The sequence below is a fragment of the Lagopus muta genome, chromosome 12 (assembly GCF_023343835.1).
Source record: "Lagopus muta isolate bLagMut1 chromosome 12, bLagMut1 primary, whole genome shotgun sequence".
Classification (NCBI taxonomy): Eukaryota; Metazoa; Chordata; class Aves; order Galliformes; family Phasianidae; genus Lagopus; species Lagopus muta.
In genome coordinates, this window is record NC_064444.1 from 2,214,174 (window position 1) to 2,231,380 (window position 17,207).

At 60.1% G+C, this 17,207-nt stretch overlaps 2 protein-coding genes across 2 annotated transcripts in view; both read left to right on the plus strand.

Annotated features, from left to right (window-relative positions):
• Positions 1–3,016: 3,016 nt before the first annotated feature.
• Positions 3,017–3,778, plus strand: LOC125699477 (glutamate receptor ionotropic, NMDA 2D-like; the record flags this gene model as incomplete). Its single annotated transcript, XM_048959046.1, has 1 exon — positions 3,017–3,778. A coding segment is annotated over exon 1 (762 nt), but the record flags the coding sequence as incomplete, so codon positions are not given.
• A 253-nt stretch (positions 3,779–4,031) lies between these two features.
• The window catches only part of LOC125699428 (genetic suppressor element 1-like), an 85,210-nt gene continuing 72,034 nt past the window's right edge, over positions 4,032–17,207 (plus strand). The window contains exon 1 of the mRNA XM_048958954.1: positions 4,032–4,938. Coding sequence (XP_048814911.1) covers positions 4,075–4,938 — 864 coding nt within the window. The 5' untranslated portion in view covers positions 4,032–4,074. The remainder of the gene's footprint in view (positions 4,939–17,207) is intronic.

Here is a 17,207-nt window from a genome sequence, read left to right on the forward strand (position 1 = left end):
ATGGTGACGAGGATGAGGTTGGGGATGGGGATGAGGATGGGATGTCGATATGGTGGGGACACGGGTGGTCTCGGCACAGCCAGCCTTGGCTTGCTGCAAAACCACCCGGCCCTCGAGGGCTGTTTGCACAGCACCTTGCACAACTCGTGCTCTCTCCCAGCCCTGATGCAACCCAGCCACACAGAGGCCACGCGGAGGCCACCCATCCCACTGGGATGTGCGTGCGGACGCAGAGCTGCTGAAGGTGTCACAGAGCAGCAGACCTCGCCGTCACTCTCCCTGGCCCTGAGATAGCCTGAAAAAGGCAGGCACTGATGGAACACTCCCTGCCTCCAAGGGAGCAGCGATGGAAAATCCTGCGCCAGCCTCTCCTCCATCCCCGCTCGCCCCGGGGGACGCGCTTGCCGCCAGGGCATATGTTTTCAGTTCTTGCCGAGGCCGACTTGAGAAATTCTCTCTCCCTCCCAGCTTCTCTGTTGCAAAAAAACAGCAACCGCAGGGCCGAGGAGACGGTGGATGATAAATGAGCTGCTCCGGCCGTGCGCAGCCAAGGCCCCAGGAAGCTGCTCCAGGCTACGTGCTGGTGGGATGTGGGGCCGGGGGGGGGGGCTGGGGGCTCATGTCACCCCTGGAGTGACCACAGGGACAAAAGAGAGGCTCCGGCCCCGCTGCACTCCGGTGCTTGAATGCAGAGTGTTGTTTCCTTGCCCATCTGCAGAGCAGGCGGGACAGCATCTGTCGGCCCCACGCGCGGCTCCTGGGGGGGCAGTGGGGCTTCGGGGGCAGCCCTGGGGTTGTGCTCCCTGAGGACAGCAGGGGCAGAGGCTGCAGGGATGGGTGAAGCCTTTCCCTGCAGCGTCGCTTCTTGGGGGTGCTGCTGCTGGCGGGGGGCTTTCCCCAAGTTGGGGTTGCATCCTATTGGGTCTCATCACAAAATCACTGCGTGGAGACAGCAGTGCTGGCAGGGAGAAGGGGCGATGCTGGGAGACCTTTAAAGAGCATTCTAGTCATGCCCGCCCCGCCACGCGCCGCGCTCCCGACGCCCTCACCGCATAGAGCAGCCGCAACATCAGGCCTATAAATAAATAAAATACAACGAGGCCCCGCTGTCTTCTGGAAAACCCTGAAAAAAGCTGCTCCGAGCCAGCTCTCCCAAGGTATCGTGTTCTCCTCCTGGTGTGTCACCTCCCCCCCCCCAGCCACACAGCTTTATTGCCGGAGCCATCTGCGTGGAAACTGGATGCCGGTCCCCAAAGAGCCCTTGGTGCCCCCTGCCCGCTCTCCAGCTGATGTCACACAATCTGTTTGATCTCACGGCCAGTGACCGGGGAGGAGGTGACATCTGAGGGTCGGCCTAACCCTGCAGGGTGCAGTCCCTACAGCAGGGTGATGGGGTGATCCCACGGGAGACGGCAGTCCTGCGTGTCCCAGCAGCGCCGGTCCCTGAACCCTGCTACGCTCACAGCGCCGCGTCACCGTGCTGCAATCGCTGTGCTTCACTCCGGGTTCAATCCTGCACAGCAAAGACAGGCACGGTGCCCTGCAAGGACAGCAATGGGGACACGAGGGTGACTTGCCACAAACTCAGTGGCTCAGTGCTGCTTGCAGACAGCCCCGCTGCTGTTCATATATCTTTTTTATGGGGAGACCCACGCTGGGTGTGCTGGGCTGATTAATAAGGCAGGTTTCACTGCGGCCGGACCCCGGTACGCTTTGAGCTTCCGCGGTGCCTGTTGTCCAAGGACAACAAAGTGCTTTACAAGCACTAAATCTTATCGCGGGCTGTAAGGCAGGTAAGGATATACCGGGATTATTGCATGCGTCGCTGAAACGCGGCCAGCTCCGGCTGAGAACACATCAGCTATTTACCAGCGAGCGGCAAAGCGATGCAGCATTTTAGGGCCAAGCGGGAAATAGAATCTGGTATTGAACTGGAACAGCAGCAGGACTTTTAAATGCGAAATAAATTACTGGGGCTGGGACTCGGTCGGGGCACTGAGTTAATGTCTGGTGCGCGGCGCTGCGAAGGACAGGGACGGTGTCGCGGTGTCTCCGGCACGGGAGGGGGGTGGGGACACAAAGCGCGCACAGAGGGGGTGGGTGAAGAAGGATGGAGAGGGGCGTGGGGCAGCTCGCGAATCCCCCCACGGCTCTCGGTGGGTTCTGCTCGTGCCCCCCTCAACCCCCCCAAGCTGGAAGGTCGCGATGGGGGCGGCGGTGCGGGCGGGGCCGGGTCGGGGGCGCCGGGGAGGGGAGGGCGGTGCGGCGGTGCCGGGAGGCGGTTCGCAGCCGCCCTTCCTCCGCGCCTCGCAGCGGCACCCAAACTTTCGCAGCGAACTTTTTATTCCGTGTTTTTTTTTTTTTTTTTTTTCCCCTTTCTTTCATTCTTTTTTTCTCTCACTTCCCTTTTCCCCCTTTTTTTTTCCCCCTTTTCCTTATTTTTTTTCCCATTTCTTTTTTTTTTTTTTTTGCCCTTTCACCTTTTTTCTTCCCCCCCTTTCTCTTTTTCCCTTTATTTTCTTTTTTTTACCTTCTCCCCTCATTTCTTCCTCTTTTTCCTTTTCCCCCTTTCTCTCCCTTTTCCTTCCCCCCTTTTCCTTTCCTCTCTTTTTTTCCTTCCCCTTTCGGTTTTTTTTTTCATTTTCCTTTCCCCCCTTTCCCCTCTTTTTCCCTTTTTTTCCTTCCCCCCTTTTATCCTCCCTCCTTTTTCCCTTTTATTTCCCTTTTTCCCCTTTCCCTTTTTTCGCCCCCCTTTTTCCTTCTTCCTCTTTTTTTTTTCCTTCCTCTCCCTCCCCCCTTTTCCTTTCTCCTTTCTCCTTTCTCCCCTCTCCCCTTTACCCCCTCCAACCTCCCCCCACCTCCCCCAAAACACTTTCTTTTTTTTTTCTTCCACCCCTTTTCCAACCCAGGAGGAGGGCGGGCGCGGCCCGGAGGGAGGCGAAGGGGGGGGAGCTCCTCAAACCCGCCCCCCGAGCCTGCGTGTCCGGCGGAGCCGCGGGATGAGCCGGGGGCGGCGATGAGCGCGGCGGGGCCGGGGGCGGCGGCGGCGGCGCCGCTCTCCCGCAAACAGCGGCTGATGGCCGCGCTGGCGGCCGGCGAGGGCGGCGCGGCGGCGGCTGCGGGCGGCCCCGGGGCTCCGCAACCCCCGTCGGCGCCGCTCTGCTGCTTCATCTGCGGCGGCGGCATCAGCCGCGGCAAAGAGCTGAAGCTCCAAGTGAGGCCCCCCCGCGACCACCGGCCCTTCTTTCCGTTCCTCCAGCACCAAGAGCCGGCGCCCGGAGCCCGCGCCGTCTCGGCGGAGGGTTGCGCTTTGGTCTGCGCCGTCTGCCGCTGTTTCCTGGGAGAGCAGTGGGACTCCTTCGAGCGCAGTCGCACGCCCGTGGAGAAGCGCATGTATTGGCTCAAGCGGCCCCACCAGTGCGAGGCGGCGGCGGCGGCGGCGGCGGGGGGCAGCGGGCTGCGGCGGGGGGCTCCGGGCTGGGACCCCGGCGCGCCGCCTTGCCGCCGCGAGGAGGAGGAGGAGGAGGAGGAAGAGGAGGAGGAGGACGAAGGGCCGGCGGCCGGCTCCGAGCTGTCCGAGCTGTCCGACGCCGATCCCCTCTCGGAGCCCGAGGGGGGCGGGCGGCGCGCTCAGGGCCCCCCCGGTGGCAGCGGGGATCAAGCGGGGGGCGGCGTGCTGCTCGTCGGACAGCGAGATCAACATCACCAGCGAGGAGGAGGAAGGCGAGGAGGAGGAGGAAGGCGGCGAGCGGCCCGCTTGGGTGCCGGGCACCGCCTGCTACATCTGCGGCAGCTCTTTGGCGCCCGGCGGGCAGCACCGCGTCCACGTGCAGAAGCAGGAGAAGAGCTCGCCGGCTCCTTTTTTCCCATTCCTTTGGCTGCACAGCCCCCCGCCGGGCGCCCAGCCCCTCTCTCCAGCCGGCAGCACCCTGGTGTGCCCCTGCTGCTTCTCCTCGCTCATGCAGCAGTGGCAGAGCTTCGAGCTGGCCAACGTGCCCGTGCTGCAGCGGCTCTACGTGGTGCCCCTCAACGCCAACGCCATGCCCAAGGGCCGTCCAAGGGGACTCAAAGAGGATGGAACCGGTGTCCCCGTGGTGCCCGAGGCGTGTTATCTGTGTGGGGAGGAGTGTGGCAAAGAGGCGAGGCCGGGTGGCGGCCAAAATCACCAACGGGAACGCCAAGAGCACCATGCACTTCCCCTTCCTCAGCCTCCTGCCTTGCCCGCCTGGAGCCAAGGGGCTGAACAAGCACTGGGAGGTGAGCAGCTGTCGCAAGTGCTATGGGGTCCTGCAGGACCTGTGGGCCATGTACCGCGCGTGCCACAACGAGGAGCTCATCAACTCGGTGCAGAGCTTCCTGGGGAGGTACCACCAGGTGTTCTCTGCCTCGGAGCCAGGTCACCCCATCGGCAAACCAGGAGGTCCCACCTCGGTGTGCTACATCTGCGGGGCTGAACTGGGAGCCGGCAGGGAGTTCCAGCTCAACGTCAACCCGCCGGGGAGATTTGGAGAGAAGGAACCGTTCTTTCCCTTCCTCACCGTCTACCCGCCAGCCCCACGGGCACGGCCGGCCGACTCGACGGGGCTGGTGGCCACGTGTGTGCTGTGCTACCACGACCTGCTGGGCCAGTGGCTGCAGCACGAGGGCAGGAACTCCCAGCACCCCAGCAGCGCCTGGTCCCGCCAGTATAAAGTGGAGACCTTCGTCTGCTTCTTCTGCCGCCAGGAGAAGAAGCGATGCCTTGGATTAAAAGCGGTGCAGGTCGCCAGGCTGCCTGTCTTCCTCTACACCCTCCGCGTGGCCAACAGCCTGCTGGTGGATGATGGCAAGCAGCTGACCATCGGCGCGTGTGCAGAGTGCGGGGCCGTGGTCCTGGCTGGCAAAAGCGTGGCCCCCCCGGAGCTGCTGGCCGTGCCACCCCCGGCTATCGTCCCCAAGGTAAGGCATCCCTGGTCCCCTTTGCCCCCCCATGCTGTGACAGTGCTGGCAGCCAGCAGGTGACGTAGATGGATGCTCTCCTTTTGGGTTCGGTCCCGTTGGGGCAGTGCTAATGAATGGGGTGCCTTTAGCAATGAGCTTTCGGAGCCGTCAAGCCAACAGGGAGCGGATAAATATCCTTCCAAGAGGATTCCAAGAAAAAATCCTTCCAACCAGGCCTTGCACAGAGCCATCTCTCTGAGGTGTTGGCACCGGCTCTTTGCAGCCCTGTATGAGGGAGGTGGGCTTGTTTGGCATCCAAAGTGGCCAGAACCAAGGAAATCCTGAGCGTGGACCTCTTGCAGCCACGGATAACCGGAGCTGCTCTAGGGCTGCCCATGCTCGCCGCATCCTCTGGAGATGGAAGGAGCGCGCCGCCGAGGAAACTTCCCACGTTGTCTCCGGTTTTATAGGGAGCCCCAATCAAAGGGTTTCCTCCCGCAGCAACCCGAGCCCTTCCTGCAGCTGGGAGGCTGATGTGCAGCGCGGGGTTATGCAGGGTGCTGCAGGGCAGCGCCTGGGAAGTTGCACAGGAGAGCAAAGATTTCCTTCCGCCAAGTTTGCGTTCCTTCCCGTGGGACGGGGGAACTCCTGCTTTTAGCCCTACATTTCCAGCCCCAAATTTCCAGCTCCTGGAGAGCAGCTGCTCTGTGTCTGCAAAGCAGGCCCCAGCCCGGGCGCTGTGAGACACCACCATCCCAAATCCTCAAATGAGTTTTCAAAGCCTTTCGGCTCAGTTTGTAGCCAGAACCCCGCGGCTCTCCGAAGCGCTGGCATTTTCTTTGGAAATGCAAAACAGCCCTCCCCAAACGGCGCTCCTTTTCTCTCCAGCCTCCCCAGCCCGATCACAGCGACCGTTTCTGCAAGCCATGGGCTCACAGTTTGGTGTCCGGTGGTGCCATATGGGAAGCCACGGTGTAGGAGAGGCACCAGCGAAGGGAATCCCCTGGGATCCGTTGATTTTGGGTGGTTTCCCCATTCTGCCTGGCTGCCATCCATGCGGGTCCCTCGTGGAGTGAGGGTGATTCATTGCATCCTTGCCTTCTCGGGATGCTGCTTGCAGCTGATGCAACGGCGCCACGTGCACGGGGCTCAATGGAGCAAGGATGTGTGGGTCACCCCCCACGTGCTCACAGCTCTTCTGTCTGTCTGTCCATCTCCTGCCCCATTGGCATCTGGCGGCGCTCAGCTCGTGCTGAGGGGGCTGGGAGGGCTGGGATGCAGGGAGCAGCCCGCTGTGCTGACCCAGGGGTGATGCTGACCCAGGGGTGATGCTGACCTGGGGGTGATGCTGACCAGGGGTGATGCACCAGCAGCTGGAAATGAGATTTGCACATCCCCAGCTGGTGGTGGCTCACACTTCTCCATGCTGGGATATGGCATTTCTGAGCACTCCATTGTGGGGATGCAGACACGTGAGCCCTTCTCCCCACCGGCCCAAGCCCCAAACTTCCCCTTGGACTCCTGTCTTTGACCTGTGCAGCACTGAAAAGCTTTTGTGCGGGGCCATGAAAAGCAGACTGGGGGGGTTGGATGTGGGGGTTGTGCTGGGGAAGGGATGCTATTCAGTGCTTCCCTCTTGTTCCTGGGTTTGCTAATGAGCAAATTAAAGGGCTGCTACAACGAGAGCAGTGCAGGAGGCATTGCTGCTCGGGGTGAACACAAGGATTGCTGCACTTTGTGGGGCTGTCCCATGTCCTGATGTTGACTTTTGCTGTCTTCTTGCCTTTTTCCTCCCTATCATCATGCATCCTATTAACACAGGGATGAAACCACTTCCCTGTCCCTCCTGGCAGCTCTGTTTGCTGTAGGTATGTTTTCCCTTGCACCCAGAGCTGGTGGCTTGCTGCTGCCCTGCCTGCAGTGGGGGTGACCCATATGGTCTTGCTGCTGGGTGAGCATCAGGGCTGTTAGCACTGAGCTGCTAACGAGGGATCTCAGCACCTGAAGCTTGTTAGGAAGGCAGAGGCAGAGGGGTTGTGGTGAATCTACTGCTGGTTGGAGCTGAGGAGCAGTGGGGAGGTTGTGTTCAGGGTGATTCTTCTGTAGGTGAGTTTCTTTGGAGGGGGGGATGTTTGTGTGGGAGCTGCAGCAGGGCCTCCTGGTTTTGGCTTTTATAGGGTAGGTTTGAGATCCCAAGTGGTTTCTCAGTGTGGGTGTCTGGATGTCCTTTAGGTGTGCACCATGAGGGTATATCCTTCTCCTTCTCCCAGCTCTGCCCTTTGCAAAGGGAGGCTTATGAGCACCAGTGTGCTGTTGTAGGGTGAGTGCCTGATGCTGTGAACTGGACAGTCTGAATGAACTGTAAACTGTGGCTGGGAAAGTGCTGGAGAGAAGAGGGCACTGAATGTGTAGGGGAGAGGGGAGGCTGTTGGTCTTGGGGAGAGAGGGGTTACAGGAGATGGAACATAGAGATGGAATTATAGTGTGCCATAAAGCTTCCTGTGCTGGTTGATATTCCAGAGCTCAGTCCAAGTCCTCCTGCCCTTAGCTGGTGGCTGTGGTGCCCAAGCACTGCATCAGCTCAGTGTTGTGCTCTCAGGTCAGTGCTCAGCGTGCGCCTGGAGATATTGCTGTCCTCAGGAGGTTCTCTGACTGCTCTGTGAGCATCACCTGCTGTCAGGGCAGGGTTTGGGCTTCCTGCAGGCATCCAATGGAGCAGGAGGCTCAGCTCTGACCCTGGTTGGGGTTTTAGCAGAGGGCATCTGCCCCAGGGTTGCAGGTTGGGAGCAGAGGGTTTGGCCCCTTTCTTTTGGGCTCTGTCACACTGTGTTTCAAAACAGCTGTTGGGAGGCGTTTTTGCCTTTCCTTTGAAAAAACGTTGCTGGCTGACTTCAAAGAGCTGCTGTGCTCTTGGCTAAGCCCTGTCCCACTGCTTGTCAGCAGAAATGGTGCTGCAAAAGCAAATGCAGGAGGCCAGGGGGAAGCCTGACCTCCTGCATTGCACTGTGCAAAATTGCTGGGAAGGGTGTGCGGGTCTCAGGTGTGCTGCAGTGCAAAAAGCTGCCCAGGTCGTGGCCTGGGGAACCTTTGCTTTCATTGCATCTTTGCTTCATTTTGAAGCAAACTGACCAAAAGCAGCAGGAATGAGGTGCCAGCCTGGTGGTTGCGTGCTCCCTGCCCGCTGGCTGCTCCTCTTGCTCTGTGTGTGGGCTGTGCAAGGGGGGGAGGGAGGGGAACAGGAGAGCAAAGGGGATCCTGCTCTGTCTTGTAGGGTCTCAGTTCCAACCGGTGGTGCTGCTGGTGTCGAGCGCTGCAAACAACACGAGGAGAAAGTGCCCCTCACTTCTCTTGCTGTTGAGGTCACAGCGTGTTTGCAATGCACACAGCTGGGCTGCAAGCCTGCACCCCCCCCCCATCCCCTGCCCTCCTGCTCAGTGTCACCCTGTGTCCTATGGGGGGTCACCCATAGGTTCCTAGCACCCTTCCCTTGTGCCCCACGGTGGGCTCTGTGCCTTGGCTGGGCTGACCTTGCTGTCCCAGCTGTCCCAAATGCCAGCGCTGCCACAGCCCTTGTGCTGACTCCACAGCTCACCACCTGGCTGCTATATATATATTTTTTCCTAATCCCTCCCTACTTTCTGTCCCATTCCCCAAAGGGTGTGGGGTCTGGACGCTGCCTTTCTCCTCCCAGGGCACCTGCAGGGTACCATCCTGAAATGCACACTGCCCAGGAAGGCTGCCTGTGCCCTGCACCCCACTCTGCAACCATCCTCCCTTCCTTCCCTGCAGGCTCCAGGCAGTATTTGCAGCTGGCAGTGTGCTGTGGCATCCCTAGGCTTTACAGTGCACTTTGCAGATGTAGTTACAGGATTTGTTCCTTATTAAGAGGGAGGGAAGAGAATTTCTCTTGATCTGGTGGTTTTCTTTTGCCCTCTCTGTGTGAAATATCCCATGCAATGCCCTCCTCTCTCTGGGACAGGGGATGGTGCAAAGGCTTTTGCAACACTCAGAGCATCTTGCAGCAGCTCCTGCTCCTTGTGAGGGACATCAGGCCAGGAGCTCTCGCTGGGCAGCATCCAGCCAGACATTGCCTTGAAGTACTCCACAAAAGGGATCCCAGGCTGCAAAGGATGGCACAGGATTGTCCCTTTGGTGTGACATCGCTCTCACTGGGGATGTGAGAGGGACAAATCTGAACGGGTGATGGGGCAGAGCTCCCCGAAGGTGAGGGCTGCATACAGGGAAGGGGGTGCTGTGCCCTGCCTGCATGGGATGGGACTGTAGGTGTTGGGGGCACCTGCTGAGCTCGGTACAGTGCAGACACAGCCCTGGTGTGGGGACATGGCCTCTGTGCAGGATGGGAGTGCTGTGCTGGTGGCAGTCTCCCAGCAGCACCGGGCTTCCCTGTGCTGTGAGCAGCTGGGCTGGGAGCCCTTCCAGCTGCACTGTCCTCCAGGCCTCAGCAAAGGGCTCTGACTGCTCCTCATCCCCGACCCCCAGCCCTCCCCTGCTGGGCTGCAGGGATGCCTGAAGCATGCCTTGGCCATGCAGAGCCATGCAGCAGCGCTGCATTTCAGTTTGCGTTGGCCCTTTGTTGCTTTGTGTGCTGCAGAGCTGTGCTCTACTTTTGCAAAACGCATCCCGTTCTGAGTTGCTGGGAGGTTGGGTTTGCAAAATGCATCGTTTCCAGAGCTGTCAGGAGCACAGTTCTCCCCCCTGCAGCACCCAGGGGAGGATGCACAGGGCCAGGCTGCTGCTGCAGGTCACGCTCTGCTCCGTGCAGCTGCTCTGCTCCCCCATGGCTGATAACAGCCCCTGCAGCTGTTTGCCTGTGCTGGGACCATTTATTCCTGGATCTTCAGCTGTAGTGCAGGGAGCAAAGGTTGGGGGGTGGGGGGTGGGGTGGGCTCTGTTGGGGCTGCTGCCTGTGTGCACTTTGCAGCTCATCCCATGTATAAACCTGGCGCTGCTGTATTTTGTTTTTATTTTTCTCCCCCTGTTCCGCATCAGTGCGAGAGCTGCTGGGCTTTAGTTGCTCTCAGGAGTCTGAAGTCATCTGTTTGTGCTCAGAGCAGCAGCTGCGCCCTCAGACCTTCTCAGAGTGTGCTGGGACCCCCATGGCTGGCTTGTGTCACACAGTGACCACTGTGCTTGCAGGGGGATATCCAGCGGCCCATGTGAAATGGGGCTGGGGGTGCCCACGCTGTTGCACTGCAGGTGTAGGAGCTCGGTGCTGCTGCTCAGCTTTGGAGTGTTTCTGTTGCTATGGGGGTCTGCTGCTCCCAGACACAGTGCAGCCCCTTGGATGTCCTCTGTGCTGTGCAACCTGACGTGGCCCCCCTGTGTGCTGGGAGCTTGCTGTGGGCTGAAACCCTCCAGATTTGACAGTGTGCAGCGTGGGGGCTCTGTGGGGTCAGTCTGGTGTCTGGTGCTCCTCCTGGCCCTATGCACAGCCTCAGGAAATCGTCTGATCCCACACTGCTGCTTCCTGCTGCTTCCCATGGGGTTGGCTGGGGGGTGACAGATGGGAACGGGGGATGTTCACATCAGTGGGGTTCAGGGTGGGCTTTGGGCATGCTCCATTTCTTGGGCACAGTTGTGGCTGCTGGGGGCATCAGATGCTGCAGTAGGGGTGGGAGGAGAAGGACCATCCTCAGCAGGGGGCAGCTGGTCTGTCAGCACTCAGTGGGCACTGTGGCTGACTTAGTGCATCGTTAGCAGGAGGCATGGAGCCTGTGTCAAATGCTCTTCCTCAGGGCCGTGTCCCATGGTGATGTGGTGTGTCCCCCCCTCCTTCCAGTTCTGGGGTTGTGCCAGTGCCCTCAGAGCTGGAGGTGCTTTGGTGATGGCCAACCCAACCTCTTGCTGGGAGGTTTGTGGCTGCAGGGATGGATGGACAGACAGACAGCTGCACAAGGCGTCTCCAGTGCCCTGGGGGGGGGGACAGGGGACACGGCACCATCCAACCCATCTGCCTGCAGTGTGTTCTTGGGTCGGCTTTTTGTCAGCAGATGATCAAGTGCTGGTGATGGTGGCTATCACCCTGCCCAGGATAAGCATGTATGCGTACCTCCCTCCCTGTCTGCACTGCTTCAACAGCTGCGTTTGCTTCTCCCTCTCTCCCCCCTCCCTGGATTACCGCCGTGAGCGCAAACACGCTGCACACAGAGCCCTTCAGTCCTCTGGGGGGGGGGGAAAGGGGGGGGGAAGGGATCGTGCCAAGGTCAACCCTATGTGGGGACAGGGCCTGGCTGCCACCACACCACAGCTCTGGGGTGCGGGTGGCCCCCAGGGTGGTGGGTCTGGGGGGAGGGACAGGGCTGGAGCCACTGCTGCTGCCTGTGGATGGAGCGCAGATGCCCTGACTGCGGTGTCCTGGGAGGGGGGGGGGGGGGCTGAGTTGTGCTCCTGCTGTCTTCTGTTTTCAGTCCAGAACATCTGCACTGTAATGAGGAAATCTGGGCTTTCTCCTGCTTCTCAGCCAGGTCCTGTCACGTCTTTCCTCTTCCAAAAAGGGGTTTGGTGGCGGTGTGTTATTACTCCTTTTTTTTACTTCTTCCCCCCCCCCCCCCCCCCGTTCCCACTATTGCTGGTGCAGTGCAACCTGCTCCTTGCAGTCACCTCAAAGCTGCACTGTGCACCCAGCACCCCTATGGGGAGCCCCGTCCCATCCCTGGCCATGGGGGTTTGTTTTCCATGGGGCACGGAGTGTCCCTGGGGTGGGTGGCATGGTGGCATTGCAGTAAGGAGGATGTAGTGGTTCTGGCCAAGCGTGCTGCCATTGCCCCCACCCTGGGGACACTTCCCTGCCGTGTGGTCACTGACCCTCTGCTCACCTGCACTCTGCTTGGGTTTGGCTCCCAAACACCCCCAGTGTTGGACATTTGCAGCAGTGAGCTGTGCTGCTGGGGCTCAGCACCGTGCATAAAGGAGAGGTTGGTTCCGTAGTGCAGGAGTGGGCTCACGGTGTCCGCACTCCTCCTCTTCCTCACAGCTGATTCTGCTCTGTGGCAAATGGCATTGCAGACCTCGGGCAATGCATTGCCCTGCAGCAACCCCGTGTCCTTCCAACCCTCCGTGGTGCATTGGGGTTTGCCTGCTGCTGGGCTGGCCCTCTCCCCTAGCACCCTGCTCTCAGTGCACCCCAGCTGCTGCGCTCTGCCTGGTGCCATCCATGCTCCATCCTCACCATCACCCGTTTCTCCTTCCCGTCCCTCTCTTTTTGCCCTTTGGCTGCATTTCCCTTCTCCCTCTGAGCACAAGGAAGGGCAGAGCCAACAGGGACTCGCTGAGAGCACGTTCAATACCTTGCCTGTGCCCACGTGGGTCCCTTGTTCCCCGTGGCTGCGTTGGGGCCGGGGTCCTGCAGCCCCTAAAAGCACCCGGCGCACCCCACAGCCATCCTTTTGGCTCAGGACCTGGCACCTGGAGGTGACGTGCACCCTGTGTCCCTGTTGTGGGGACAGCCACACATTAGTGGCTGCACAGCTGCTATTCCTGGCGGTGTGGGGCCACTTTCCTGCAGCCAGCAGCACGTCGGGCCAACTCAGGGCCGGCTCCCAGCAGCTGCTGCCCTTTTATTTTTAATCCCCTCGGCCCCTCTCTGTGCTGGACGGGGAGGGGATGAGGAATCCCCCCCGTATGGGTGAGCTCCAGCCCTCTTGGGATCCCCCCCACCTCCTTAACCCAGCCATGTTTCGCTCCTGTTGAAATCCAGAATCCATTGGGTGGGCGGTTGCAAAAATAGCGCTGGGTTTTGGGAGCTGGAAGGAGAGGGGGGGGGGGGGTTGTGCATGGGGAGGGGGGGGGGGAGGGAGGTCCGGTTTCTCCCTTTCCTGGAGGAATTAGGGAGGCCACATGCTGCCAGGAGTGGTTGGCTGGTAGAGGCAAGCGGAGGCTCCGAGGAGGCGAGCAGGCGTCCGCACAGATGGAAATTTGATCACCCACGGCTCAACAGATTGTTTGATTTATTTTAAAATCAAGCAGATGGCTGCAACAGGAGTTTGTTTAAGTTCAGCTCTGAGCTGGGCCAGCGGCCAGGATACCCGGGGGGGGGAGGAGGTGGAGAGGGGGGTGAGAGGCGTGCCAAAAAATGTTCAATGACTTTGGTCATCCAGCACCTCTCCTCCTCCCCTCTCCCTCGCGCGCAGCTTGGCTCCCCCTTATTGCATCCCTGGCTCCAGCATCCTGTATTGTCCCCCCTCTCCCCCCCCCCCCCCCCCCCAAGTGCACGTGGCTTTCCCTCACCCCCTGTCCCTCTTGTGCTTTTGGGGTGTGCTAAGGGTGGTTCCCTATGGTACCCTTGTTCTCCTAGTTGGGTGTCCCAATGGGTGCTGGGAAGAGGGCTGGATGAATCCCCAGTCAGGGTGGCATGGATGGAAATGGGCTGTGATGCTGTCAGATGGGGGACATGCTGTGCCTGGCACAGGTTCCCCCAATCGGGGCCACCCAGGGATGAAGGAAAGCCCCAGGCACGTGGCTGTGTCCCTGCTTAGGATGCTTTCGTGGCCTCGCTGCCATATGGCAGGCAGGGGAGGAGCTGGTGGGGAAGCAGTCTGGGATTTGCTTGGATGTCCTAAATGGCCTCATTTGGAGGGACTTTGGGGGGGGGGTGGGGGGGCAGGTTGTGCTGCACAGCTGCACCCCACTCCCTGTGCCGTGAAGTGGTGATGTGGGGTCCCCACCGTGGGCTGGGTGGGATGGAGGTGCTCTCCTTCTCTTAGCATCCCACTGGGGCTGCTTAGGGAGTGCTGTGTGTCATCCCACTGGCTTGGGGGTGTCCCCACGTAGTGGGGGCCGGGGGGCTGCTGGGGATTGGGGTGGGAAGGGGTTAAGGCAGGCGAAGGCAAACAAGAGTGCTGCGGGGCCTGGGTGGCTGACAAGCCAAACAACTGTTTTTGACTCACTGTTGCTGCCTTGCCAAGCGCAATTGCTTCCACATTCCCATCCCCTTGGCTGGAGGGGTGCGTGGAGACGTTGGCTTTTTGGGAGGCTGCAGGGTGTGAGGGGGGGGGATGCCGGGGGGGGGGGGGGGGAGGTGGCAGCAGGGGGAAGCTGGCATGGTACCGCGGCTCTGCTCTCGCCTCCTTTTTCCCCTTCCCTGCCAAGCACTGGAAGTGATGCTGCCGGGATGGAGCATCCCCTCTGCCAGCCCCAAAACTTGGAGAGGGGCTGGGAGTGGCATCTCTGTGCCTGTAGGGCCGGAGCCCCATCATCCTTGGTGTATCCCTTGCAGCATCCCTGCAGGGACAAGGGATGAACCCTCTGCAGCCCCATATGGTGATGGGTGGCACTGTTCCTGGCTGGGGGCAGCAATGTGAGCCCTGGGAGCTGGGCTTTGGTGGTTTGAGGAGGGGGTGGGCTTCTCGAGGGGGCTGGGTGGATTTAATGATCTTTGGGGGCTTTATATATATATATAATATAATTATTTTGTTCCTTGGGATGATTTCTTGGCAAACAAGGCGTCATTTTCAAGCACTGAGCTCTGCTGCCTCTGAACTCCTGGCTGCTAAGTGGGACGGAGGAGAGCCTGCTCTTAAAAAAAAAACACAACAGCGACTTGCCCTCAAGCAAGCAGACAAAAAACAGCCAAAAAAAACCCAGGGATTCAGGGCAGTTTGGGTTGATCTGTGTGCTTTTGCAGCACTGGGGGGGAGCAGGAGCAGCCAGGGCTGTGAATGGGGGCTGGGTCTGCTGGGCAGCCTGGTCTGGTGGTTGGTGACCCTGTCACGTAACAGGGGGTTGAAACTAGATGATCACTGTGGTCCTTTTCAACCCAGGCCATTCTAGGATTCTATGATACGGCCCCATGCTCCCAGTCCTGATGGCAGAGCCTTTGCTGCTGCGCATCGCCTTTGCTGGCCCATCTCAGCATCCCCATCACCCCGAGTGTGGGGCCATCGCTGGGGCTGCTCTGTGCTCTGCTGGAGGAAGGAGCTGAAACCCCCCTGCCCCCCCAAAATACAAGGGTGTGCAACTAGAGGCAGTGATGGGGCAGCTCCCCTTCCCCAGGCGGCAGATGGGGCTCGCAGCGCGCCGTGGGGCCGGGGAGCAGCAGCTCTGCCTCCTCATGTGTTTGCAAATCCTCACCAGCTGAGGGGATTAAAGCCGGCATCTGGCTTGCTTTATGATATTAAAACAAAGGGAGTCGGAGGCGCCATGATTGGGGGCAGGGAGGGGAAGGAGGAGGGGGGGGGGGGGGGGGCTCACCGAGGTGTAGCTGCTGGGAAAATATGTCGGAATCCTCTGCAGCCATTCCCCAGGGGTTTTCCTGGTGCAGCACTGCAGCAACAGCACTGCTGGGATGGGGGGGGGGGGGGGGTTGGGATGGTAGGGGGTGTCCCCACCACCCCGGTGGGATGCAGGCTGTGGATGTGGGGGTGCTGTAAAGGGTGGGCTGTGGGGTTGCTCCGTGCTCCGCTCTGCAAGGCAGCAAGAATTCAGGAAGCCGACGCGCGGCGAGTGCCAAGTGCGGCTGTACCGCAGCCAAACCCCCGCTTGTTTGCTCGTCTTGCTGGAGCCAGTGAGTGACCTTATTAGCTTAGGGGGCAGCTGCCTTATTAACACACATCTGGCTGCGAGGAGGCCGCATAGGCCCTATATTGTCTCCCTGCCTCGCTCCCAGCCCTGCGGTACCTTGCAGGAATGCTGCTGGGGGGCTCGCCTGGGGGCAGGCTGGCAATGGGGCTGAGGGCAGGATGGGGTTGGGCTGGGCTTTGGTGGGGGGGGTATGGGAGGCTGCGATTTAAGCTTATGATGTGTGGAATGGGGCTGTGCTGTTGGCGTTGCTGTGGGTGCTGCCCCCACCTCCTGGTGCCGTGGCACATCGTTACAAGGTCCTGATGGGGGGGGGGGGGGGGGTGTCCCCATATTGGGGATGGACCACCTGTGCAGCATCCTGCATGCAATCTGGGATAGGCTTAGGGCCTTGCACCTTGGGGGGATTTCAGGTTGGGGCGGCTCGTGTGCATTTCCCCATTCCTGGTAGATGGGGGGGATTGGCAGCAGAGCATCCCACAGCTTTGAGTTTCTCTGTTGGGCCACCCCAAATCCACGCTGTAGCAGTGGCCGTGCACCCACGTCCCACATCCATAGGACCCCCACCCCTCCTATCACAGCCCAGCAGCCACCCAGCACCTCAGCATCCCTTCCCTCTATGATTAGCCCTGACCTGGGGGGTGGCCCTGAAGCTGCTTTGCCCCACACCAGCAGAGCCCCCCACGGGGCCGGGGCCAGGCGCCAGGCAGCGATGCCCTTTGTCCCTCTTGGCACACACGGCAGCTCGGCAGCTCTTGGCTTCTCCCTCCTGTTTTGGAAATTCAAAACATTTACAGGGCGGCCCACTCGCGCCCTCCTTGCCACGGAGCGAAGCATTTGGCTGACTCCTCTGCTTTCCTTGGCTGCTGCTCCCTCTTGTTCGAGCTCTGCGGGGCTTTTTCTCCACCCCTCCCCTTATTTTTTTTCCCCCTTTTTCTCTCTCTTTTTTTTCTTTCTCCCTCTGGTGTGAGCTCCCCAGACAACACCCTGTAATGGGAAAACCTCTTGTGGTGCTGGTGGGGGCAGAGCCCTATGAGCTTCATCCCTCTCTGTGCCACATCCCCATGTGCTGACCTTGCTCTCTGCTGGGAAGGGCAGCGCGATGCTGCACCAGCGCTAATGAGCTCTGCCTGAGCAGCAGCATTAATTAGCTCCTGGGGGGGGGGGGGCTGAGCATCCCACCCCACTGCTGGGAGCACAGCACAGAACCGCTGCAGCCATCGGTGCTTTTGGCTGGGTGTTCACCTATGGGGCACACATCCTTCTTCCTGCACCTGTGGGTTTCCCAGTTCTCTCCTGGGAAACCAGTGGGCTGCTGTTCTGCCCCTGGGAGGGGGCGCTGTGCTTGTTTTGGGGGGATTTAGGAGGGATGTCCTCCTGCTGCCTCAAGAAGTGGTGCCCCGTCTCAGGTCCTAAGAGGAGGGGAGACCCGGGATGGGGCACGGCACATGGATGGGGGCTGATGGGGGACAGAGGTGGGTCGAGTAGGGACGTGGTTTCAGGTCTGGGAAGGTCGCAAGGACGTGGAGCTTGAACTTGAATGAGCTGCTAATTGCGCCGTGCCTAATTACAGGGAGAAAGCAAATCGCTCCGGTGCTTCAGCCAGTGTCTGACACGGAATAACGAGGATAATTAGCAATCAGACGGGAAGCTGCCACCTCCCTGTGCCCCGCAGCCCTGGGGAGGTTCCCCCCCCCCCCTCCTTCCCCACTCAGGGTGCTCGTGTTGCTATAACCCCCCCCCCCTCAAAA